We start from the raw sequence: 27,040 nt of genomic DNA on the forward strand, positions 1-27,040 counted from the left end.
AAGACTGAAGGGAAGGACAGAATTCAGATTTAAAGTGGAAGATATTCCTAAAGTGGTTATAAAGGTTCTGATTTTGTTTTCTTTAAAATAACAAACATGTCATACTTACTTGCTCTGTGCAATGGTTTTGCACAGAGCCACCCCGATCCGCCCCGATCTTCCTCTTCTTGGGTCCCCCGCTGGCACTACTGACCCCAGCTAAGTCTCTGGAGCAGGGGCGGACTGACAACTAATGAGGCTCCCGGGCAATAAGGGATCATGGGGCCCCTGTGTCCTCACCCATACTCAAACCACACCCAAAAAAGCCTATGAAAGGTACCAGGGGCTTCTCATGGGGCCCCCTACTGACCCCAGGCCCTCGGGCATTGCCCGAATTCCCAAATGGTCAGTCCGCCCCTGCTCTGGAGGAAATCCTGCGTGCTCGCTCCTGAGCTGCCTCTGTTTGTCTATGAGACACACAGAGCATGGCTCAGTCCTTCCCCCCACTCCCTCCTCACTGGCTGGGATTGACAGCAGTGGAAGCCAACGGCTCCTGCTGCTGTGTCTCAGCCAATAAGGAGAGAGAGATCCAAGAGAGCCTTGGCTCTTGTGCACATCACTGGATCGGGATCAGGCTAATTGGGGGAAAGGGGGGGCTTAACACATAGAATGCATGAACGTAACAAAAACTTCAGTCTTTACAACCACTTTAAAAATGCTTCCACTGCCTTTTCAGCATAGCCTCCATAAAGAAAAAAAATATAATCTGCTCTGCTGTGGTCAAGTGATCCAGCAGCTCTGGCCCCCCTGTGTCAGGGAACAGCTGCTGCAGGGGAGATGAGAGAATGCCAACATTGTAGGGGCAATGGGAGATGGCAGATGACATCACAGCTCCAGGAATTCAGAGCTATTTTCAAGCGCTCCCTTATAGACATACAGCTCAGGAGCGTGCAGACACTGTGTGCCTCCATAGCAAGCAGCATGCTATGGGGACACACAAAGAAGAAGAGGAGCCAGGAGCACCATCGTGTTACTTTAGTAACACTTTAGGGTTTCTTTCTTTTGACCATGACTCTTATAATTAAGAGTCTGAGCCTAGATGTCCCCTGATGTCTCAAAGTTTCTGCTCTGTGAATTGCACAAGCCATCAGCACATATCTGTTGCTGCAATGACTACAAGTTAATCCTGTTCCTGGGGAGGAAGATTAGACCTGTTTCACCTTGGACCCATTTCATAGTGCAATGCCCAGGGCCTGAACAATGTATATGCAGATGCCAGCATTACTATGTTGTGAGTGTGTTCATGCTTATGCATATAACTACTTAAAAATGCCTAATGCATAGCAGTTTTGGAGATTGCCCTTTAGAGTTGGATTTGGAGCTTTTGCAACAATATATATATTTATGCTGACAGTTTCTACTCTCAGCTATATGCTGCTCATTTTAATTTTGTATCTTATCCACAGCTTCATCCCATCCACAATTTCACATCTTGCAGACGTATCCCTTTAAGGTATGGAATGTATTTATCAAGCCTCCAGTTATACAATCCTGGAAACCAGCTGTTCATAGTCTTGGTTGGTTTCCTAGAAACACATAAAGCAGCTGATCCTCTGCACATTCCGAGGCAATTGTCAACAGTGAGGGCATTTATTATAGAATGTCTTGGCTTCCATCCTTCTTTTATCATAATATCCATCTTGGAACCACAAATGGGTCATGTAATGCTGAAAAATGACCTGATCTGTGAGCTGAAGACCCCCAATGGCCATGAAAATGTGCAACACCGCCTTCTACCAAGTTGAAACCTAAAATGTTACTGTCTGTTACTTTGCCAGGCTTTGATGAACTATAGTGTAAGCTTTCCATTGACAAATAGCCCATGTGTGAGCATAATTGGAAATATATCCTTTCCTGGAAAAAATGAATAATAATTTGATGAAACAAAAAAATGACTTAATCTATAAAGGACTTAGCCTTACTTCATTCCTTGCTTGGTAGAAAGGTCACTGTTTTTCAGCTGAGAAAACCAAGGGATTTCCTGTTAAATTTTCCCAATGGATTTTTTCATTCACTGATCTAATTTTGTTCTCTTATGAGGGTGAATCTATCTGACAAGTGGATAGGGGGAGGCTGAAGAGCATGACTGCAAAGAGGAGGTTGACTGTATATATATATATATATATATATATATATATATATTTTTTTTTTAAAGAAAATATATTATTATATAAAAATATAAAAAGTATATATATATATATTAATAAAAAAAAAAAAATATATATATATATATATATATATATATATGGTTGGTATAAGGAGAAATTGTTTTCTCAAATTCCTAATAAGCCCGGTTCTGGGGCCTGAAACTTGGAAGCTTTGTAGAGTTTGGGTGGGATAAATCCTGCATTCATAGGTCCCCAGCTAACCTGTTGATAGACCTCATTATTAGTCTTGGTTGTGCACAGGTCTTTGTGTATGAGAGATAACTCATGGTCAAGGCTAGCTCTCTTTCTGTTTTTGGAGTCTGTTGCTGGATGTGCTAACAGAATACATATGCATATGCTGTTTTTCGTGTTAGGGGAACCCATTAGAAGGCACCCTGTTAGATACAAACTGACCTGAGTTATGTTAGTTGTTTGTACAACCATATATTTCATTTGTTTGTATGCTATGAACTTGCTATGCAAAGCCCTCCTGCACTGAAACTGTGATTGTTTACTGCCTTGCTGAATTATAAAAAAATTTCTTGATTTGGACATTACCATAACTGAGCTGTTTCGGACCTCAGGCTTTATCTGTACTGGCAAGGATTTTGTGCACACCTGACAATAAGTGAATGTAGTGCATTATGGGGCGTATTTAATAAAGTAATCAAAAAAGATTTGTTGATCATTTGCTGATTTGCAAAAGTTGAATGCCCCTCAAAAGATTGTGTAAAACTCATTTGTTGCCAGCGGCGCCTTGCATTCCCCCAACATAATCCTGCTCTTTGGCTACATAATCTATCTGTCCGTCCATCTATCTATCTATCTATCTATCTATCTACATTTTTGTTAGCATATGCCCATAATAATTTTTTTTAAATATTGTTGGGAGGGGATTCTGTAAAACAGCATTAAATAAATGTTGTATTTCTTTTCTTTTGACAGTGCAACATTCAGTATATTAATCCTTTAACATTTTTTTCTGAAAAGGTACATTTCAATAACCATCTAGCAAAGCCATTTACTCTTTCTCTCTCTCTCTCTCTCTCTCTCTCTCTCTCTCTCTCTGTATCTCACTCCCTCTATCTTTCTCTTGCCCCCTCTCTCCATCTCTCACCTGTTGCCTGGGGAACTTGAAGTAATTCACATTTTCACCAAATGCTTGTCATAACAGAATTATCGCCAGTTCCTCGAACTTCAAAACTGGTTTATTTAAAGGTCTGCTCATTAACAATCGATCTTGCTGTCACGACAGCCCAGGCTCTATACTGGGAGCAGGGATATACACTTAATAAAACCTTATTAGGTCTCTTTATCTTCTGAAAATGCCAAAGAAAAAAAATTACTGTCTCAAACTCTATAAATATAATTTAACCAGTAAGATAATAATATTAGTTATAAATGTCTATCTTTCTTCTTTCATAAAAAACAGGTCCACTGAAAAGTGGCATTCAGTTTTGGGTGGAGCTGGGCCTACTGACACTTGCACTGGCTTCCTATATCTCTCTGGCATGCCTGCTGTGACATTTTACCGGTAGAGTTTAGGTGGGAATATAGAAATCTGGCTGCACTAAATGTTCTGAAATTCAAGACAGCAGCTGATAATTGCCTTCTTTCCACCTGTAATAGTGTGTATATTCTTCATTTTCTCAGTTATATTAATTTTTTTTCTCAATGTTTGTATTCACTCAATTTGTTGTGCCTTTAATTTTTTCCACTTTTCAGATTTTATTAGCTGCCATTGATAAATTGTAGATGTGGGTGCCCCTGGGTGTACCAAAGAAAATGACCATAATGCCATATAAAAGCTCTGATTTTTCCATATCTCTTGTGTTCATTATCTCCAGCAACATATAAATAAAATAAGTGTGGATATACAGGTACAGTTCAATAAATTAGAATATCATCAAAAAGTTAACTTATTTCAGTAATTAAATTCAAAAAGTGAAACATATATACTGTATTATATAGATTCATTACACACAGAGTGATATATTTCAAGCATTTCTTTATTTTAATTTTGATGATTTTGGCTTACAGCTAGCCAGAAGTCCCAATACCTGGTTTAATAATCATGGTATCACTGTACTTGATTGGCCAGCAAACTTGCCTGACCTAAACCCCATTGAGAATCTTCAGGACATTGTCAAGAGGAAGATGAGAGACACCAGACCCAACAATGCAGATGAGCTGAAGGCCGCTATCAAAGCAACCAGGGCTTCCATAACACCTCTCATTGATGCAGTAATTCATGCAAAAGGAGGCCCAACCAAGTGCACACTATACTGTACATGGACATACTTTTCAGTAAGCCAACATTTATGTATTAAAATTATTTTTTTAATTGCTCTTTTTTAATATTCTACTGTTCTAGGATACTGAATTTTTGGTTTTCACAAGTTGTAAGCCATAATCATCAAAATTAAAAGAAAGAGATGCTTGAAATATACCACTCTGTGTGTAATGAATCTATATAATATATGTGTTTCACTTTTTGAACTGAATTACTGAAATAAATTATCTTTTTGATGATATTCTAAGTTATTGAGATGCACCTGTATATCCATGTTCAGCGAGGTCACCTCATCTGGTTAAAGTAGATGTACACATTTATTTTACTAAGGGCACTGTATAGCATAAGCAGTTTTTATTTTATTTATTACAGGTCCTAATATAGCACCATCAATTTACACAGTGCTTTTCATATATTGCACATTCACAGCAGTCCCTGACCTTTAAGGAGCTTACAATCCAAAGTCCCTAACTCACATTCATACATACACATACTAGGCCCAATTTAGACAGGAGCCAATTAATCTACCAGCATGTCTTGGGAGTGTAGGAAGAAACCAGAGTACCCGGAAGAAACCCATGCAGGCACAGGGAGAACATACAAACTCTGAGCAGGTAGTGTCATAATTGGAATACAAACCAACAAGTGGAAGTGTTACCCACTTAACCACTGTGAATTTTTTTTTTTTTATATTGTTTTCACTTTTTTCATCCTTCTCCCCATCTCAGTACTGCTGACCTTCTCCTATTCCATCCACTTCCTGTGGATGGTTGGATGGTTGCACATATGACACATTAGTACCTGGGCCACATTTAGATATTTTTCCCCTAAGCCAGCTACCTTCTTCCACTCCCCCATCCAACAGTGTACTAAACCAAACTAATTTACTAAGACTTACAATATTATACCTTCAGTAAGATCATAACCATACTTACAGGAATTGAACCAAATCATACTTAGTGCAATCACAGACAGTAGTTTAGATGTCCACATAGCAGAGACAACATAGCAGTTGTGTAACAATACAAGCAGAACCTAAGCAGAAACACAATCCATGTTGTGCCGACATAAACAGAAACATGAAACAATAACCAGAAACATGTCCACAGACATCCAATCAGCACTGTGTAGCAAGGTGTTTGGACCTCTTTGTATTCCTTGGTGGAATTCTGCTGCAATGCCCCTAGATGTCTCCACATGTCCACAATGTATCTGTGCACGACAGCTTTCCCCAAATTTATTAACATGGAGGAACTTTTGAAATAACTTTCTGGGCTCAGGAAACCCCTGCTAATAATTATTATATCTACAGCTCACGGCACATTAGTGTAATGGTCAATAGGAAGAATGCTCCTTAAATTGCAGTCTTTAGGAAGAATCAACTCTTACTGATAGCTTAACAGATCATTGGCGTTATTGGTTATTTATCTGTGGCTGAAATTGCTTATTACTCAAGGAGCCCATCATAACCTCTGGATGGGACCTAATTGACAAAGACTGGTGTAAAAACTTTTCCATAGTCCAACACAGGACTATTGTGTACTCTGCTATGTGCTCCAGATGCCAACTTAGTTTTGCATTTGATCACCAAGCTCTGACAAGATAATTTTTACAAAAGAGTTTATTAGCAGAATTAGAAAAAAAATGTACATCCAAAATGCAGCGGAACATTTTGTCAACTAAAGTAGATTGGGATAAGCAAATATTATAAACATGAATAGGCACAATGGTAAAGATTGCAGCTTTCAAACCTCATAATAAATGTAGCACCCTCCTCAACTCTGCACATGCTCAGTTTGGTATGTATTGCTAGAGAGGTTTTTTTTTTCTTTGGAGAGTGCATGTGATCAGCACTGACCAGACAGAGGTTAGGGGTGCTGCATCCTCCTTGAGCAGAATGAAAACTCCTACAAGCTTTAACCAGTGCTCTGCTGAAGTCACAAGACCGCTCTAACTGCTGATGAGAAAGGTATTTAGCAGTTTATATTTACTAAAATAATTTCACTTCCATGTTCTGTGTACTGTGGGAGACCAGACATAGTAAATGTAGGGTCCTGGGTTTAATACCACTTTAATTCTGGCTTGCTGTATCCATTGGAGCTGCGTTCTTGTTATAAGACAAATTTAGTTTGGCTCAGTGTGGCTGTTTGTGATTTTTTAGATCTGTTCTGTGTTTCACGGGCTGCAGGTTTGGTTACTCCTCCTGCAATCTAGATTCTGGGTGGTTCTGGAACAAAAATGTGGAGTAAGGCAATGAGTAGCATGAATATTTATACTGTCTTAACCAATACCTGTGTAAAGATGCACAGATGGTTGCTGGGGAAGGGTATAAAAAGTTTGAGACCTGAAACAGATTTGTCTTGTCCCTCTGGAGGAGATCACAGCCTAAAGGGGGGCTGATTAACCTCTAGGCATACCTGCCATGTGCATGGTGTTCATTGCTGTCCCAGCTGGGAAAGCTGGGGGGCCAGGTTTTGCTGGAAATTGTTGAAACTGGCAGAGAGGTCCTGTTGTCTGTGGATTTGGTCTGGAATCACAAGGAGAGAGTGTCTGGAAGGCATTGGATGGAGGCAGCCAATCATCTGAAAACATCTGTAAGTACAGACAGTTGTGAGAGATCCTAGAGACTGTGTGCTGTTGCCACCCCTCTGGTGTTAGAGAGTCAGCGGTGTATAATGGGGACATAGTGTTCAATGTCCTTAAGAGCTTAGTCTATTTAATTCATAGTAATAGGACATTGCTTTGAGTGTCCAGAGTGGAAGATTAATCTCCTCAAGTTGCTGCTACAACACTTAGTCCATCCCTTTAAAGATTTGGAGTATCTCACTCAATTCTTAATCCCTATCCAAGTTACCCAAAAATAACACACCAAAAAGAGAATACCCCTGGACTGTTCATTGAACCAAAGAGTGACTGTGATCGTGTGCCTGGCTGCAGGGCAATTACTGGGAAAAGAACCTAGGGCATTCTTCTAGCGGCTCCCTTAGGGGGTATAAAAAAAGAACGTAATCAGGATATACGGCTTACCGAGCAAGAGAGATTCATAAAACTAGCTCATGTAGTGCTCATCCCAGAAAGGGCACTGTTTTGCCCCAGGTTCTTTTTCCAAACCAGTGCAGCGACAGGCAGGCACACAGTAACAGTCACTCTTCAAGCTCAATTAACAGTCTAGTGGTATCTCTTTGATGCTTTATTGAAGGTTGAGCTTGGATGGGGTGCAGAGGAGCTGTGGGAAACTCCAGTAGCCCAATGTAGTAACACAAGAACCTTATCACTTTATCAAAGCCTCCTAATACGGTCCCCCTAGCAGCAACTAAGGGATTGCGCAACACTGAGACAACATTGGAAATGTCAAAATTCAAGCAAGCTTTGGCACTGAAGCACAAGGGATAGTAGCAGCACACATTCACTAGGATCCTACACATAAGTCTGTACTCACAATGTTCCTGGATACTTGGATGCCTCCTGCCAGACATTTCTCCTGTGAACTTTCCAGTCAAGATCCTCAGTGGAATTCCTTAATCAGTTTCAGCAAGTTTCAAAAGAAGAAATCCCCCAGCTCTAGCATAGTTGGGACCTTGATGAGCACATGTAGAACCAGGGCTGGACTACCCAGAAGGGCAGCAGCCTTTCAGGCTGGGAAATTTTCCTGGACAAAAAGAGGGCTGCCCCAAGTCCCTGACTATTTCTGTACTCCTCAGCCTGGGCACCCCCCCCCCCAGGGATTGACTAAGACCACATAAACATTCATACTGTGGATTTTCCTCTTCCAGCTCACTAAATTCCAGAACTCTCCAGAAAGCAGGGGGAAGCAGTCAAACCTGCAGCCAGTGAAACCTAGAACAGCCCAAAGCAATCACAAACTACTCCACTGAATACAAGGGAGCCAAAAAAACCCTAAATTTACCTAACCTATCTATAAGCCTACCTAGAAGGGTGCTACACTTGTAAACTGTGACAGTGATGCACAGGGTAAGAGTATATTAAAAGTTTCAGTGGCCAAGAAAATATTATCTACAGAATTAGGAAACAGTAAGAAGGTGGAGTAATAAGAAAAAAAAGGAGAGGTAGGAAGGGGAGGGAATGCTGTTGCAAGATTTCATTGGCTATTTTGTCATGAACATGGTATACAAATACCAAGTACTATGTTTCAGTAGGTGAGTCCCTGATGGGAAAGTGAAGAGGACAGCCACCATCATGTAAAGCTGAGGGTTTGATTCTGACTAGATGCAGCCATTTTTCGGCCAACTATTTTCCACCTGGCTCCCAATCAGAGGTGAGAAGGGGGCTGGCAGGGCTCCCCACTAAATGAATTTAATCAGTTTATTAAGAATTTATAATTGTATGGCCAGCTTAACTCTTTCCCATCCTATGGTTGGCATACCGCATTAAAGCCCCCTCTGCATTGGTTAAAACCCTTAGGTCATTTGATGATAAAGTTTATATCTGAATGAAACACATGGAACTCATTCTTTATTTTATTTTCTGTGGTATAAGGTGGAAGTTCTCTTTTGGTTATAGAGTCGTAAGCTTGTTTCAATATACACCATCCCCTACGTAACATATTAATACTCTGAAGGGAGGAAGTTTTGAGAGGTAATTGTATTTAGCGGAAAATCCCAGGGCTGAGAGCAACTTATTGACAATGAAAACTGCCTGTTAGAGTAACAAGTTCTGTTTCCATAGCAGCCACAAAAACATGAATGCATTTCTCCATATCAATCATGTACATTGTATGCTAATTTCACGGAATGGATAAAACTCTAATAAATCTCTTCATCACCAATCTGCAGGGCCAGCTAACAAAGCAATGCATCAAAGGCAAACAGTGATTTTGACAAATCCTTCTGAAATAATTGTGTAATACTGCTTTGGCTTTATTTTTAAGTTTAAATCTGCTTGATACTTTTCAACGGCATCAAAACAAATTATGTACAATTTCTTACTGGTGTATTTTCTATAGAAAACAGCCTCAAACTGAGTAGAAAAGCCTGTCCCCTGTCAGCAAACTGCAGAAAAGACCTTTGTTTTATGTGGAAGCAGTGGTCTACCTGCAGAGTTCCAACATGCCCCTTGCTGAATCAGAACTAGAGCTCTCCTATTAGCAAGGAGCATGAGATTTGCTGATTGCAGAGCTATAGGTATGACTCAACAGGAGGTGTTGCAGAGAGAAATTTCCAGTATCTGTCCATCTCTCTCCTACATTGTCACTGTATCACACAGGTTTCCAGTGATAGTTTAACCACACAAGAGGGGTCCCCTGTTTTCACCATTAGTAAACCAACTGGAGCAGGGGCAGACTGACCATTTGGAAACTCAGGCACTGCCCGAGGGCCCGGGGTCAGTAGGGGGCCCCATGAGATGCCCCTGGTACCTTTTTCATAGGCTTTTTTGAGTTTGGGCAAGGACACAGGGGCCCCATGATCCCCTATTGCCCGGGGGCCCCATGAGTTGTCAGTCCGCCCCTGAACTGGAGTGCAAGTAGACAAGAATTGGCTGTACAGAGGCTGTAGGAGAAATCAGCAGCCTTGGGATGTAACAAAGGATGAAAAAATTGTTAAAACAGTTGGGGAAGTTCAATAAATCGCTACTAACACTTTTCTGGCGCTATGGACTTTAAAAATGATTTGCGGAGGGATAAAAAAAAACGTGACGCCCGTTTCGGTAACTTTACTAATACAGGTGGCAGATTCAGGTAGTTCTTAACTCAACTGTAACTTTGCCTCCAGTTCATAGATATCAAAACTGGAGGTAATTAAAATGGAACTTAACCCTCCTGTCCTAACAAAGCTGCCATATTAGCCTCTATTGGATCTGCAGTTGCCATGCTGCTGCACATGTGATCAGTTGACACCAGCCATTTGATGGCTTGACAGACTGGTTGAAAGTACACACAACTGTGACATTTATCATTCACAGCATGCCTGGAATGTAACTGTTGTGGGAAATGGTAAATCAATGGATTTTGTTCCACTTTAGTACCAACTGTAAATTGGTATACAGAGACAGGCAGAATGCCTGTCCCTGTACACAGTGTGCGAGAGTGGCATATTTGCTGCTGCTACTCCCTCCACTCCTGACCTTTTACGTTGTGAAGGATGCTGCTTCACAGCCAACAGCCTCCTAGCAAACAGTGATGTGGCAGTGAGTGAAATTTTATGGGAAAGCTAAGACACTAGCTCCCCATCAGTTCTGCACCCTCCTTGTGATTGGGGGACAAGCTTCAAGTAGCCCTAGCTTCAAACCTCCTCAGCTACTACACTATGTGGCAGCTGTCCATATGGACATTCTGGCTTCAGTGCATCTTCACACACTCTACATGCCCCAGATTCATGTACCTGTCTACACCAGTTACATGAATTTGTCACCCATACCAATATTTGTCATATGGAGGTCATATAGAGGCTCATCAGAATTCTAAAGAATGTCATTGAAATTCTTTGTGATATTTTACTTTCAAAAATTTCAGTTGTTTAAATGTACTCTGAGCAGACTAAATGTCATTCACATCTACTTTAACCACCTTAATACCAGCATGTTACACCCTCTTCCTTTCCAGGGCATTTTTCAGTTATCAATGCTGTGATAGTGTGACTTGCAGCTATTCAGTGCAATTCTATGATCGTTTGACTGATAGTTACTAGGCTCAGTGCTGTGATAGTTTGACTGACAGATACTCAATAGGATGTTTACAGCTTGTCACCCGCCCACAGTACATTTACACAGCACAGTCAGGCTAGGCGACATACCGGTACATTGCGCCCTTTCTTCCCGGTTTGAGGCACGCATGTGCATACCCCCTGCTGGCCTGTGCTGTAACTGGATGCAGCACGTGTTTGTCAGCAGGTTTCAGCCAATAATTTTATCTGAAACCTGTTGATCAGCTTTGGCCAATCACAGCACAGAGTTCTGTGTTTACAAACATACATAACTCTGTACACAGACAGCGATCTGGCTCCTTCTCCCTGAAATCAAATCTGACTTCAATTAGAAAAAGCAGCCAGATCTCTCAATAAAAGCAGCATATATTACACTTGTTAGGTGCACAATTAACCCCAGCCAGTGTTATTAGTACAGTGTACAGTATTATCATTGGTCACTGTATTAGTGTCACTAATGATGTCAGTGTTAGCTAGTGTCCCTCCCAGCTAGTGTCTGTTAGTACCAGATTGCCCTCCACACTCTCACAGTCACACTATAAGTTGCTGATAACAAGTATAGCATCTATAGCTGCATAAATTTCAGTACAGTGTAGCATAGTTTGTAGATCATATAACGTTCCCACAAACCAACAAATATACACTTATTAGGATTTTTTTTTACCAAAGACGTAGCAGAATACATTTTGGCCTACATTTATAAAGAAATGTGATTTTATTGGAAATGTTTTATAACAGAACATAGAAAACATTGTTTTTCTTTTTCAAAATGTTGGTCTTATTATTTGATATAAGATACAATTTTAAAAAACCCAGTGGTGATCAAATACCAAGAGAAAGCTCTATATGTGTTAAAAAAAGGATGTACATTTCAACTGGATACAGTGTTGCATGACCGAGCAATTGCCAATTTCAATTGGATACAGTGTTGCATGTTTGAACAATTGGCAGTTGAAGGAGCACAGTGCTGAATAGAAAAAAATGCTCTGGTCATGAAGGGGGTAAAACCATGCTGAGGTCAAGTGGTTAAAGGTCCACTCAGAACAACAACTCCCCCTACTGACAATTTTGTTAAAATGGACAATAGTTAGGTAGATAAAGAACCATTAAAAATCATAAAAATACCTATTAATCCTTTTTAATCATTCTGACAGTAAAGTACAGTATGTTTTTTTTTTTGCTTTGTGCATTTAGACAGTTTTAGCAGTGTTCTATTAAACCACTAGAGCCATATACATTATCCAATTCCCCTATATTCTCCCTACTATTGCCATACAGAATTCAGAGTCACTTTGTTCAGATACTAATGATCCTGCTAGTATTTTTTTTTGTATTGGGAAAGTAAACCTGCAGGAAGCCCATACAGGAAATACTGTACAGACAATTGATACAAACTCCATGCAGGAATTGAAATTTGCACCCAAGGCAGATGAGGGGTGTTTATCACTTTAGCCACAGCAATGCCACACTTTGCATGTCACTGTTGAGTTTTGTGCGCTGTTATTAAGTAAAACCAGCATGTTTCACATGCAAGGATTAACTACCATATGAATTTAAATCAATCCTATTTAGAACACCTCTCTGTGTAATCCCTTCTACCCAGCCAAGATAATCAAATACAACATAATTTGAATTTCAAATGATTGTAGAACTATTGCTGTAGAGATGCAAAAACCTCCCATGTAATCAGTTTAGCAGTTATTGATAGAATACATTAAAGTTACAATATGGCATGATTTGATACAGTATATTCTGATGTTCTCTGTTAAAGTGTACCTGTTTTGTCAAAATAGCAGTTACTATGTAGAGTAGTAATCTTACCACCTGGGAGCTCCAATGGCCAGAATGTTCTGAAACACAACAACAACTGACCATCAACTGTTGCCATAAGGCACTGTACACCTATGAGGCAGTTTTTTTCTATAGATGGATTGGCCACTTTTTTGTTCTATCTTTATACAGTCATTTCATATATGCTTATTTAACATTGTGAAATTATTCCAAGGCTAGGTTTTGCTTCTTTTTTTTTCCCAACTTGTTGCTGAGCAAATTAAAACGGAAAATGCATCAAAAACGCTTGAAAAACGTGTCAAAAACATGTGAAAAAATACACTACATGCTTTTCTGCAGTGTCACCATTGAAATCTATAGAACCAAAAATGCAACGTTTTGTGTTTAACCACTTGCCCTCCTGAGGATTTACCCCCCTTCCTGACCAGGCCATTTTTTGCGCTACGACCAGGGCGGACTGACCATTTGGAAACTCGGGCACTGTCCGAGGGCCCGGGGTAAGTAGGGGGTCCCATGAGATGCCCCTGTTACCTTTTTCATAGGCTTTTTTAAGTTTGGGCAAGGACACAGGGGCCCCATGATCCCCTATTGCCGGGGGCCCCATGAGTTGTCAGTCCGCCCCTGGCTACGACGCTGCATTTCTTTAACTGACAATTGCGCGGTCATGCAACACTTCACATGAAATTTACATCCTTTTTCCCCATAAATTGAGCTTTCTTTCAGTGGTATTTGATCGACTGTGCATTTTTTATATTTTGTGCTATAAAAAAAAGACAGACAATTTTGAGAAAAAAACTATATTTTTGACATTTTGCTATTTAACATGTCCAGTAAAAAAATTTAAAAAATCAAATTTTGTCATAAATTTAGGCCAAAATGTATTCTGCTACATGTCTTTGCTAAAAAAAATCCCAATACATATAAATTAATTGGTTTATGTGAAAGTTTTAGCGTTTACAACTGGCGATATAGATACTGGAATTTTTTTAATTATTTTTACTAGTAATGGTGGTGATCAGCAACTTATAGCATGACTGCGGAGGACATTCTGACACTGGGAGGAACTGACTTTGTGTCACTGACACAATACAGTGATCAGTGCTAATAAAAAGCATTGACACTGTACTAATGACACTGGGCAGGAAGGAGTTAACATCTGGGGTGATCAAAGGGTTAACCGTGTGCTGGGAGTGTTTTCCATAGGGAGCCGTGTCAGTGTGCTTCACTGTAAGCACACTGCTTTCGTTGGCTGTGCTGTGCACAGCCATCCAAAGCAGTGTGCCCGAGCTCACAGGGAGGAGAACTGTTAGTAAACAAAACAGTTCTTCCCCTCGTTAAAGATTGTTGGAAATCACTGGGCGAGTAATCACACGCGCACACCCCCTACCCGGAGATGCACCCGTGCCACCCTGTAGTGGTATTTCTGCTATAGGGTGGACAAGAAGTGATTAAAAAAGTCCCTGATCCTTTCCAAAAAACACATCGGGTGAAAACGCAGAGATGTGAATCAGTCCCATAGAAAATCATGTTAAATGGACTGCTGTGCATTTCTGCAAAACACAACGGAAAATGCATAGGTGTGAACCTAGACTAAAACTGATTCAGACCAGTGAAACAGGAGAGTTAGGTGGAACATGGAGTACTGAGAGGTGCTGCTGTGTAGCATGGGAGGGGGGATTGGAGAAGGGGGGGGGTCTACCTCCTGGTTGGAGGCTAGAAGTTGAAGGAAGAAAGAGGAGAGCTGAAAGAGAGCTCCGCTGTCCTGCAATCTGCCAGGAAGGACAGCCTGCATAGCTTGGAGAGGAACCAGCCCAGCTAGAAGGCCTGAAAGTAGTTCTATCCACAGCTGCAGGACAAGGACAGCATGAGCACTGCTACAACCCCAGGGCCTATAAGGGAGATGTCTGCTGGATACAAGTTCTTGGCAAGTCTTCAGGGGACAGTTCATTGCCTACCCAATCTTTTGTCCTGGATTCAGATACTGTAACCAGGTGGGCTGGTATTTTGTTCACTTAGGGGCTTAGAGCTCCTACAAGTTGGGACTTTGCTAAAAATGATTTCAAGGGGACTCAGAGCTTACTTTGCTAAACACTGTCATAGTTCTGGCTGGAACACAGTTAAGTTCCTGCCATTTCTGCAGTAGTCATGAGAAGGAAATTGTCCTCAACTGGTATTCTGCAATCAGGTTGGGCATCCCATAACCTCTTTACCCTATAAAAGTTATATTTCCTAATAAAACTTCAAAATCAAGCCCATGGCCTGTTTCCTGTGCCTGGATACAAGTGGATAATGCATGTTGCCTGGCTGTGCAGGAAACAAAGAGGGACCCAAAGCCAGCTGCTCTCAAGGGTGTAGTGCTACATATGGAAACAAGAATGATGTAAGGGCTGGGGGAGGAAGGCAGAACATACAGCAGAACATACAGCAGAACATGCAGAGTCCGAAAACACCCAAAAGTGAGTTGATGCTGAATATGCATCAGTCACCATAAAGCTTTAGCATAGTGAAATGAGGAGTCTCCTTACCAAAAATAAAATCAAACTTGCAAAGATGATTAGCACTTCCAGGATGAAAGTAAATGCAAGTCTTTCTTTAACCTTTAAAAACGGGGTATATTTTGACTCATTGGTGGGTTGAAAGGCCATGACTGTAATATGCATTTTTTTGCACCAAAATACATTGCTTTTAATGGACTCACTATAGCCGTGCATCGAGCTCTTACCTTGGAAGTGCTGATCATCTCTGCAAGTCAGATAGATGGTTCACGCTATGGTGCATGTGGATTGTGCCCACCAGATATGTAACAAGAGGAAGCTCATGAGTAAGTAGGAGTAAGATGAGTAAGCTTAGGGTCAGCTGATCAAACTCTTTCTTGTACGTAACTAAGTATTATACCTCTTCTTTTGTAGGGATCATTATTTATTTTTTTGCAACCATAGTGTCAATTCTAAGTAGATACTGTGGGGGAATTTACTAAAACTAGTGTACTCAAAATCTGGTACAGCTGTGCATGGTATCCAATCAGCTTCTAGCTTCAGCTTGTTCAATTAAGCTTTGACAATAAGGCTGGCCATACATTATACAATTTTCTTGAGATTTTTGGTTTAGATACCAAAAACCATATAATAGGAGGTCAAACCTAACAACACTTTGAGTTATATCCAATAAGGCAGGCTCTTGCACTACATAGTTGAAGGTCAATCTAAAGGAAATTGGACAGAAAATTGTATAGTGTATGGCCAGCATAAGGCTGGCCATACATTATACAATTTTCTTGAGAATTTTGCTTTAGATTTACCAAAAACCATATAATATGAGGTCAAACCTGAACAGCACTTTCAATTGTATCCAATAAGGCAGGCCTTTGCACTACATAATTGAAGGTAAATCTAAAGGAAATCGGGCAGAAATTGAACAGAAAATTGTATAATGTATGGCCAGTCTAAGGCCTCATGCACACAGGACCTTTTAAAAATGCTCCTTCTCTTGGCAGCAGTGTTTTGGCAGAAAAAGCTCCTGATGCTTGTAAAAGTGTCTAATGCTTTTACAAGCATTTAGACACATTTACAGGTGTCAAGCGCTTGGGCCTAGGGCAGAACAAAAACAACATACACCACTGACTGGCAGTGGGGTTTTTTAACAGCTCCTAAAAGCCCCTGCCACTAAAAGTTTCTAAACTTCTATGTGTGCATGGACACATAAGATAATATGGAATGGCGTTTGGAAGCTGTATAAAAATGCCTGATGCCCCTAAAAGTGGCTGCAAAATGCCCTGTGTGCATGAGGCCTTAAACCTGGAAGCTGATTGGTTTCTGTGCAGAGCTGCACCAGATTTTGCACGCTCCAGCTTTAGTAAGTAATCCCATGTATATCAAAAAGTTACCATTTTCTGTTTTCAGGATCAGAAAAGGTAAAAACAGTTTATTATTTAAAGCACATGGTGATTGGTTTTGATACACAATGCTGTAACAAAATTAAGGATTTCAGTTAGAGATTACATCTACTTTACCATGAACAATATATGACAGTCCTAGGCTGAAAACCAAGACCTTAAAGCAAAAAGGAAGTCTTTTCCTTCTCTAACCTGTACTAGGAGAAGAGAGCCTGGAGTATGAATGGATACTGGCAGACTCCTACACAGCCTCTGCTCCAGTGAAAGAACAAGGTACATTCCATTGTTACATTGACTCTCTCTCTGCCTTCCATTCATAAAACAGGCTTTGGTGACTGCAAACCTCTATAGTGCCGGAGGAGTGGACAAGAAGGTCACTTGTGATCAGTCCTGGCAATGTACACTGCACAGCAAAGACTGCAGAAAAGATGACTCAGTCTACAAAGCAACAAGTGTTCTCATGAAACAGAAAATCTGTAAACACAACATAATTACATAGGAGAAGCATTCATCCAGTGCCGCGTGCTATAATCCAAAGGCCCCCAATATTTGTCTTATACAGGGCTTCCTGACCATGAAAACAGGGCAGTAAGTGTTCAGTTTGATGTATTGCAGTGGCAAGTAATACATATTAAATCTGGTCCCAAAGGAATAATATGACCTGCAATTTTGAGACCCCACATGCTGTAGATGTTGTCCTACGGCTGACATTCAATGGCCTTTAGCATCCATATGTTTTTCATCTCCCTATAGCAGGCAACACATTTAACATGACATTCTTATGATGGGGCTACTGTCAGTGTAATATTCTTGCAGAAGCACATTATAGGAGCAGAAAGTGGAGGTATGATAGGAAGCAAAGCAGAGTTACATTACCAAGGATTCATATTGGCATTATAATAGCACACAATGGGGTGATGGGTATATTCAGGGGGTACGGAGTAATTAATATTTATGTGATAGGTGCACTCTATTCGGACAGTATAGGTAGTAGAATATTGGGTTTGCAAAGAATGTAATTTTTGGGTGAAGGTGAATTCAGTGAGAACAAGCAGAAAAATATGGGGGTGTTTAGTACGTTCAGAAAGTACAAGCTGTGTAATATTGTGATGATGAGTCTTTCCATCGGGAACAATCGGTGTAATATTGGTGTGATTTGTACAGTCCAGTGATTAGCATTAATGTAATATTGGGGTGATTTGTACGGTCCAGTGATTAGCATTAATGTAATATTGGGGTGATTTGTACAGTCCAGTGATTAGCATGAATGTAATATTGGGGTGATTTGTACAGTCCAGTGATTAGCATGAATGTAATATTGGGGTGATTTGTACGGTCCAGTGATTAGCATGAATGTAATCTTGGGGTGATTTGTACGGTCCAGTGATTAGCATTAATGTAATATTGGGGTGATTTGTACAGTCCAGTGATTAGCATTAATGTAATATTGGGGTGATTTGTACAGTCCAGTGATTAGCATTAATGTAATATTGGGGTGATTTGTACAGTCCAGTGATTAGCATTAATGTAATATTGGGGTGATTTGTACGGTCCAGTGATTAGCATTAATGTAATATTGGGGTGATTTGTACGGTCCAGTGATTAGCATTAATGTAACATTGGGGTGATTTGTACGGTCCAGTGATTAGCATTAATTTAATATTGGGGTGATTTGTACAGTCCAGTGATTAGCATTAATGTAATATTGGGGTGATTTGTACAGCCCAGTGATTAGCATTAATGTAATATTGGGGTGATTTGTACAGCCCAGTGATTAGCATTAATGTAATATTGGGGTGATTTGTACGGTCCAGTGATTAGCATTAATGTAATATTGGGGTGATTTGTACGGTCCAGTGATTAGCATTAATGTAATATTGGGGTGATTTGTACGGTCCAGTGATTAGCATTAATGTAATATTGGGGTGATTTGTACGGTCCAGTGATTAGCATTAATGTAATATTGGGGTGATGTGTACGGTCCAGTGATTAGCATTAATGTAATATTGGGGTGATTTGTACAGTCCAGTGATTAGCATTAATGTAATATTGGGGTGATTTGTACAGTCCAGTGATTAGCATGAATGTAATATTGGGGTGATTTGTACTTCTTTAAATACAAAGCAGTAGATTATTGGAATAATTTGCAGTGTAACATTAAGGGGTATATTTATAAAGCAGTGGACGTGACATTCAGTGATCATTCACTGCAGGTGAATCAAGCACATTGATTTAGGACATATGCAGCAGGAAGCTTCACCTGCAGTGAATGTTAGGTGAATGTCACATATATTGCTTTATAAATTTGACCCTAAGTGACATGTTTTGGGATACAGAGAAGTGTTATATTGTGGCTGTGTATACTTTTGGGGGGTACGCAGTAGCATAATGCTGGGGGTGTTACATATATACATACATAGGTACACAGTAGTGTAAAACCGTGGTGATGGGTATTCTAGGGGTAAAACGCTCTGCTCCATCAGCAAAGCAAAGCACGCTCAGCCCTTGACATATCAGGTGAAATAATTTCCTTTCAGGAGATTCCTCGGATGTGGAAGGGGAGAAAGTTGAACTGTCTTGACGCCCACACAGTCTGCAGCTTTATTAATCCAGATCGCAGACTCCTCCAGTCTCTGTTGACTGAGGATGACAGGGACCACACAGCATCCAGCAAAGACACCCAGGATGGAGGAACTGGGAGCTTGGAGAGAAGAGGGAACCAAGGGATGGATGAAGATAGATCAAGAAGGTGGTATTGGGGAAGGGGGAGGGGTGTTGGGATCAGTCTGGTTAGGTGGAAGGGTTAATTAAGAAATGGGGAGTATGCATCCTAGGATACAATAGAAAATCTAAGACTGCCTACTAATGGACATCTCTACCATTCCTTTAGGCAAGAAATAGTTCCCTTCCCTCTATAGAAAAGGGAATGATCAGTTGCGGAGGATTTTCACCATGTTGGGAAACCTACCACCTCCTCTACCCCCAAGCTAAACATGTATTGGGTGTTCTTAGGGACAGATTCATAAAAACTGGTACAAAAATAAAATTAAAACTAAAGATGGCTGTTATTCAAAGCAGCCAATCAGAATTATTTTTTAATTTTTCCGTAAAATTAAATGTAAAACCTAAATGACTGCTATTGGCAGCAACTCCACTTTTTCCAGTTTTTGTCAATCAGTTTCCCAGCAATGCTAGAATCACTTTGCTTCTGGAAAGAGAGCTTTCCTTGAAAACAAGAAAAACAGAATGATCTCAGTCTTTCCATTTGTGAGAAGAGAGTGTTTTAAATGTTGATTTTGGCTTGGTGGAGAGGTTGGAGGTGGAGAGGTAAGTGGGTGGGGTTGAACAAAAAGGCTTCTCCCTATCCCCACTAAAGTATGGGGGTTAGGGGATAGGGTATATGTAGGTTTTGGAGAAAGAAAGTTACCATAGTGTCCATGGATTGTCTAGGAATTTTGATATTGGTGATCCAGTGGTATGAGTTACATTCTTGGTGTGCAACTGGCAGCTAATACGCATACATTGGGGTAAAATAAGATCTGTGATAGAGGACACTGGGATAAAATAACGTAGGGATACAAAATTAAAGGGAACAACAGGTGGAATAAACTTGGAGCCAGATTTTAAAGTTTAAGAGATTCTGCTATCAGGAAGTAGTATTGCTGTTATCTTGGGGGGGTCAGAAAATTGGTGATAAGGTTTTGGGGTGTGATGGCCATCACACAACAAGGCATCGAGTTTAGAGTTTTCAGAGACTAGTATTAAATAATGTAGGGGGTACCAGAATTTTGGGGTTAAAGTTTGTGGAGTCAGATACTAGTAGTGTTAGAGAAGAGATTCGAAAAAGGTAAATATTAATCTAAAGGCAACATCTAACTCTCAACCTGAGAATAAACTAAATGTTCCAGCATTCCCTGGCTACAAGGCATGCAGGGAATTATAATCCTACAACTGGAGAAACAAGGGTGGTGGCTGGGTGGGGATGTGGAAACTGGATTCCATTTCTGGGTACACTGGGGTCTCCCTTGGGCTTAGCAGTGGGGTCCAGTTTGGGTACACAATGAAGGGCAGGGGTCTTTCCCAGGCTTGGCAGTAGGTTCAGTGTGGGGTGTACAGTGAAGGACATGAGTCTCTCTCAGGTTTTAGGTAAGTGTTGGGTACACAGTGAAGAGCAGGTGTCTTCCCGGGGCTCAGCAGTGAGGTCAGTGTGGGGTTTAGAGTGAAGGACATGAGTCTCCCTCAGGTTTTAGGTGAGTGTTGGGTACACAGTGAGGAGCAGATACCTTCCCCGGGCTCAGCAGTGAGGTCAGTGTGGGGTTTAGAGTGAAGGACATGAGTCTCCCTCAGGTTTTAGGTGAGTGTTGGGTACACAGTGAGGAGCAGGTGTCTTCCCCGGGCTCAGCAGTAAGGTCAGTGTGGGTTTTAGAGTGAAGGACATGAGTCTCCCTCAGGTTTTAGGTGAGTGTTGGGTACACAGTGAAGAGCAGGTGTCTTCCCCGGGCTCAGCAGTGAGGTCAGTGATGGGTTTAGAGTGAAGGACATGAGTCTCCCTCAGGTTTTATATAAGTGTTGGGTACACAGTGAGGAGCAGGTGTCTCCCCCAGGCTCAGCAGTCAGGTCAATGTTGGGTACACAATGAAGGGATTGGGTCTCCCTCAGGTTTGGGGTGTTGGGCACACAGTGAAGGAGAGATTTTTCCCTTAGTTTTGGGTACACAGTAAAGGGCAGAGGGTTCCCCAAATTAGCAGTGGGGTGAGTGTTGAGTGCACAGTGAAGAACAAGGATCTACCCCAGGTTTAACAGTTGGGTCACCTACCTGTGCTGCCTGCTCCATGGTTGGTGGAGGGGAAGATTCCAGTGCACTTATCCCATTCCACCTGGCCTCCCAGGCATAGCTCCGACACGATCTGCAGCGCTTTCTGGCACAAGCTCACACCGTCCTCTTTATGGAAACTCATCTCCAAAGTGCCTGGCACCCCGGGGCTCTATGTCATGGTCATCCACCGTCCCGGACACGAGTGGAAACCCACCGGCAGCATGCGGGATGCAGCCTGGAGAGGGTAGCCGAAGGGCACTGGGTCTTCTTCCAGGAGAAACTGTTGCTTTCAGCCGACACAGAATAAAATGCGGAGACTGGCACACAGACTGTCACAGATGGCACTGGATGCCGGGAGGGAGCCTCGCAAGAATAGCACTGCCCGCAGGGGAGAGGGGCACAGCTGGCACTGCCTGGAAAAAGGGCTCAGAGTCTGGGAGACAGGTGCCAGCAGCTTGCAGAAGATCACAGGTGGGCACTGTGGGTCAGACTGGTGCACAGAACCGGTACTGGCTCCGAGAGTGGATGACAATCCGGCAGATCGGTGTCCAGAGTCTGGGCTGAGTAGAATCAGAAGAATGGACCTCCTGGCTGCTCCTGGATGTCAGAGTGGATCGCAGAGAGAAACGAGACCTGTTGCTGAAGTATAAACCCAACTGCTTGTGGCTGCAGGAGCGGCTCAGGGGAGGCGATGGCTGCAGAAGTAAGTCTTAGCTGCTGAGACTGGGGCTCAGGACCTGTTGCAGCAGCAGAGAGAAACAAGCTGACAGTGACCGCAGATGTAGATCAGGCTTGGTTCCGACTGCGGGAGTAGGTCACAGTTTGTTCTGTCCGTAGAAGTGGGTCAGAGCTAGAGCTTACTGCAGAATTGGGTCAGACTTGGTTCTGGCTGCAGGAGTGGGTCAGTGCTGGTTCTGGACTTAGGACTGGATAAGGACTGGCTTGGAAATTGATGCGAGCTGCTGCTAGCTTTGGAGCTTTGATGAAAAACACAGACTGGCACTCTGAGCCTTGAAAGTGATTTGGGTCAGAACTGGGCAACCCCACATCAGAGAATCTGAACTGGAACTCACACAGGCAGCAGAGATGAATGTCAGACTTCAGAAGCAGAGCAGAATGGAGAGACTGGAGCTTGCAGCCCATGTAACTGGCTCCAGGAGGGGATCAGAGCCTTCGGTTGTTTGCAGAGGGTATTAAGGAGGGTGCAAGTGGCAGGAGAGTATCAGAGATGGTACAGGCTCAATGAGGGCATCAGGGTTGGTGCAAGTTGCATGAGGGTATCAGGAATGGTACATGCTCCAGGAGGGTATCAGGGACGGCACAGGCTGCAGGACGGTATCAGGGACAAGAGTATCAGGGATGGTACAGGTTGCAGGAGGGTATCAGGGACGGCACAGGCTCCAGGAGGGTATCCGGGACCAGGGTATCAGGGATGGCACAGGCTGCAGGAGGGTATCAGGGATGGCACAGGCTGCAGGAGGGTATCAGGGATGGCACAGGCTGCATGAGGGTATCAGGGATGGCACAGGCTGCAGGAGGGTATCAGGGATGGCACAGGCTGCAGGAGGGTATCAGGGATGGCACAGACTGCAGGAGGGTATCAGGGATGGCACAGGCTGCAGGAGGGTTTCAGGGATGGCACAGGCTGCAGGAGGTTATCAGGGACGGTACAGGCTCCAGGAGAGTATCCAGGATTAGGGTATCAGGGATGGCACAGGCTGCAGGAGGGTATCAGGGATGGCACAGGCTGCAGGAGGGTATCAGGGACGGCACAGGCTGCAGGAGGGTATCAGGGATGGCACAGGCTGCAGGAGGGTATCAGGGACGGCACAGGCTGCAGGAGGGTATCAGGGACGGCACAGGCTCCTGGAGGGTATCAGGGATGGCACAGGCTGCAGGAGGGTATCAGGGACGGCACAGGCTGCAGGAGGGTATCAGGGACGGCACAGGCTGCAGGAGGGTATCAGGGACGGCACAGGCTGCAGGAGGGTATCAGGGACGGCACAGGCTCCTGGAGGGTATCAGGGATGGCACAGGCTGCAGGAGGGTATCAGGGATGGCACAGGCTGCAGGAGGGTATCAGGGATGGCACAGGCTCCAGGAGGGTATCAGGGATGGCACAGGCTCCAGGATGGTATCAGGGATGGCATAGGCTCCAGGATGGTATCAGGGACTGCACAGGTTGCAGGATGGTATCAGGGATGGCACAGGCTGCATGAGGGTATCAAGGACGGCACAGGCTCCAGGAGGGTCTCAGAGACTGCACGGGCTCCTGGATGGTATCAGGGACTGCACAGGCTCCAGGAGTGTATCAGGGATGGCACAGGCTGCAGGATAGGATCAGGGACGGAGAGAGCCTGTTGCACACATCCTCTGGAAGTGGCTGTAGAAGTATGATGGGGATGCAGAGAGGACCGGTACTCACATCCTCGGAGACTCACAGTCGGTACTTAGCAACGCTTTATGTAGCAGGCAGAGAGGCTCCCGGCAGCGCCGGCACACTGCACAGCTGGCCAATGGCAGGCAAGGAGAGAGGCAGGGAGGGAGCCACATGCTATATAGCTATACATTGGGGTGACTCAGTCGGGGGGGTCAGGTCATGGAGGAAGGGGTGTCTCTCTCTATAGGATCTTATATAACATGAAGAGCTGATGTGATCATAAGTAAAGGTCTATACTGGTGATACATACACAGAGTAATTATACCTATAGGATCTTATATAATGGAAGCTGATGCCAGGAGGAGGTTGTGTTATCTATAGGACTCCACATAAGAAGAGATAACTAAATTTTTATTATAAATGGTGATTAAAGGGTGTGCAGTGCTGTAGAATTTCATACAGAAAGCTGTAACTGTATGGGTTCATATAGGGGGATGCTTGAAACAAATGAATATATTCAGGTTTTCTTAAAAGTTGTCCATAATTCAAGAGCCAGCTGGTAAGTGCATGTGGGTTCTGGAGGCTCTAAATTCCTGCTCTGGACACAATATTTATTTTTTAATGTGGGTAAAACCTTTAGTATTTTAAAACAACAACCTAAATAGCTAGTTAGAAGCTGGATGTATAAGTAATGTTAGGAGCACACTGGAGTTGGTTTACTAAAGGCAAAAAGACTGTGCACTTTGCAAGTGCAGTTGCTCCAGAGCTTAGTAAATGAGGGGAATCTCTGCTCACTTCCACCATCTAATCATGTGAAAGTAAAAATGCATTTTTCTTACATTTTCCTTGCATGTGATTACTCTTTGCAAATTTACTAAGTTCTGGAGCAACTGTGCTTGCAGAGTGCACAATCTGTTTGCCTTTTGTAAATAAACTCCACTGTATTGTATAGGAGGGACTTTGTGTGGATTTCTGGCTTTTTATATACCTTGGATATTCCAACAGCAAGACTTCCAGCCCATCCTGATTGTTGCTGCACACCTTAGGGCTCTGGATGTTCTTACTCACGTTTCTGTTTTCCAGCTTCTCTTGTTGCGGTCTCCATAATATAACTTAGAACTACAGCAGGGAAAGTTGGAACCCTTCATAATGCGCAGACCTGGGAACTCAGCACAGGAGCGAAACCCTCATAATGGGCACAGCAAGTGTGAAGACCCCAAATCTCAAAGCAGGGATGGTGAGAACCCCTCATAATGGGTACAGTAGGTGTGCAGACCCAGTAGGTAAGCACAGAGATTTTACTAATAGAATCCCTGAGGGATAGAAATGTCAGCACAAACAATAAACAAAACAGAAATATCAGTTTTGGGTGGTTTGAACCTTTAAGAGGTGTTTGGTGTTGTATCTACAGCATGAAATATATTACTATAAACCAGACCACAATGGAGTGGTATTACGGCCTGATATTAAATGAGCATTTTTTTCCCAGGGGTAACAAAATAGAACAAGAAGGTGACTGTGGTATATATGTTTAATATTACACATTGGGGTTTATTTACTAAAACTGGAGAGTGCAAAATCAGGCTCATTTCTGCACAGAAACCAATCAGCTTCCAGGTTTTATTGCTAAAGCTTAAAGTGTTACTAAACCCAGGATCCTGCATTCACTATATCTGGTCTCCCAAATTACATGCAACATGGGAATGCAATTATTTTAGTAAATACAAACTGCTAAATACCTTTTCTCATCAGCAGTATATATCAGTCTTGTGACTTCAGCAGAGCACTGGTTAAAGCTTGTAGGAGGAGTTTTCATTCTGCTCTAGAAGGATGCAGAACCCCTGACCTCTGTCTGGACAGTGCTGATTGGCCCTGTGCTGATCACATGCACTCTCCCAAGGGGAAAAAAAACCTCTTTAGCAATACACATTAAACTGAGCATGTGCAGAAGGGCTGCAGGTTCAGTCTGTCTTATCAGCGTGGACATTTGAACAAGAGGAGGGACAGAGAAGACAGGATCAAACAGCCTTTTTACACAATACGGAGGATTAACCCCTTAGGTTCCACAGTGAGTATAAAAAGTATGCTTTACTACAGATACAGACTGATTTTACTGTTGTGGGTTTAGTAACACTTTAATTGAACAAGCTGAGATTAAAAGCTGTGTCTATTCAGAAGTGAGTCTGATTTTGCACTCTCCAACTTTAGTAAATAAAAGAAACATAAAAGAGAGTGAAGCAAAGAAAAATGTTGGAGGGGGGGGGGAGATATGTGTGTGTGTATTGTTATCATTATTATACAGGATTTATATAGCACCAACAGTTTGCTCAGCGCGTTACAATATAACGGGAGACAATACAGCAACAATACAGTTCAATACAAGAGGGTTAGGAGGGCCAATCTAAGAGTGTATTTACAAATACAGTACATATTTTTATAGAGAGAGGAGAGAGAGAGAGGAGGGAAGAGGGGTTGGGGCGAGAAAGAGAGAGAGGGAAAGGGTGTACAAAGGAGCAGAAAGAACGGGAGGGAGAGCAAGAGAGATAAAATACAGAAAGAGAAAAAAAAAATAGAGAGAATGAAAGACATGGAAGAAGATAGAGAGTGCAGGGGAAGAAAGGTAGTTAGAGCAGAACAAATGAATAAAATGAATATACAATTAAAATATAAAAAAACAAAGCCACCTTCTGCTGCAATATTCACCTTCTAGTGAGAAATTTCCCCTGCAGTGATTTTATTCTGCCACTAGATATCTCATAACCAGCATCATACAACCCACATCCAGATGCCCTGGACCTGCCCCCAGCCTGTGACTGCACAGTGAAGTAGAAGCAGCACAGTAATGAGCTCATCTCTTTTCTCTCCTCCTTTCAGCATGTGTCAAGCCAGCACAGTGTTGCCAACTGTCAGTATTTTTACTGGCAGCAAGTTAAAAAATGGGCACTTTTCTCCTGCCAGTAAATGCCAGTGAGAGGAAAAGGTTGCCAAGTACAAATTTGACGGTGAGGCCAGCTCGGAAATGC

At 42.4% G+C, this 27,040-nt stretch overlaps 1 protein-coding gene across 1 annotated transcript in view; it reads right to left on the reverse strand.

The window, feature by feature from the left end:
• SYT10 (synaptotagmin 10) overlaps positions 1–23,023 on the reverse strand; it is a 99,914-nt gene extending 76,891 nt beyond the window's left edge. The window contains exon 1 of the mRNA XM_089671703.1: positions 21,638–23,023. Coding sequence (XP_089527829.1) covers positions 21,638–21,779 — 142 coding nt within the window. The 5' untranslated portion in view covers positions 21,780–23,023. The remainder of the gene's footprint in view (positions 1–21,637) is intronic.
• Between the last annotated feature and the right edge of the window lie 4,017 nt (positions 23,024–27,040).

This window comes from Staurois parvus, unplaced genomic scaffold (genome assembly GCF_062004578.1).
Source record: "Staurois parvus isolate SC_StPar_1 unplaced genomic scaffold, SC_StPar_1.0 ptg000114l, whole genome shotgun sequence".
NCBI lineage: Eukaryota > Metazoa > Chordata > Amphibia > Anura > Ranidae > Staurois > Staurois parvus.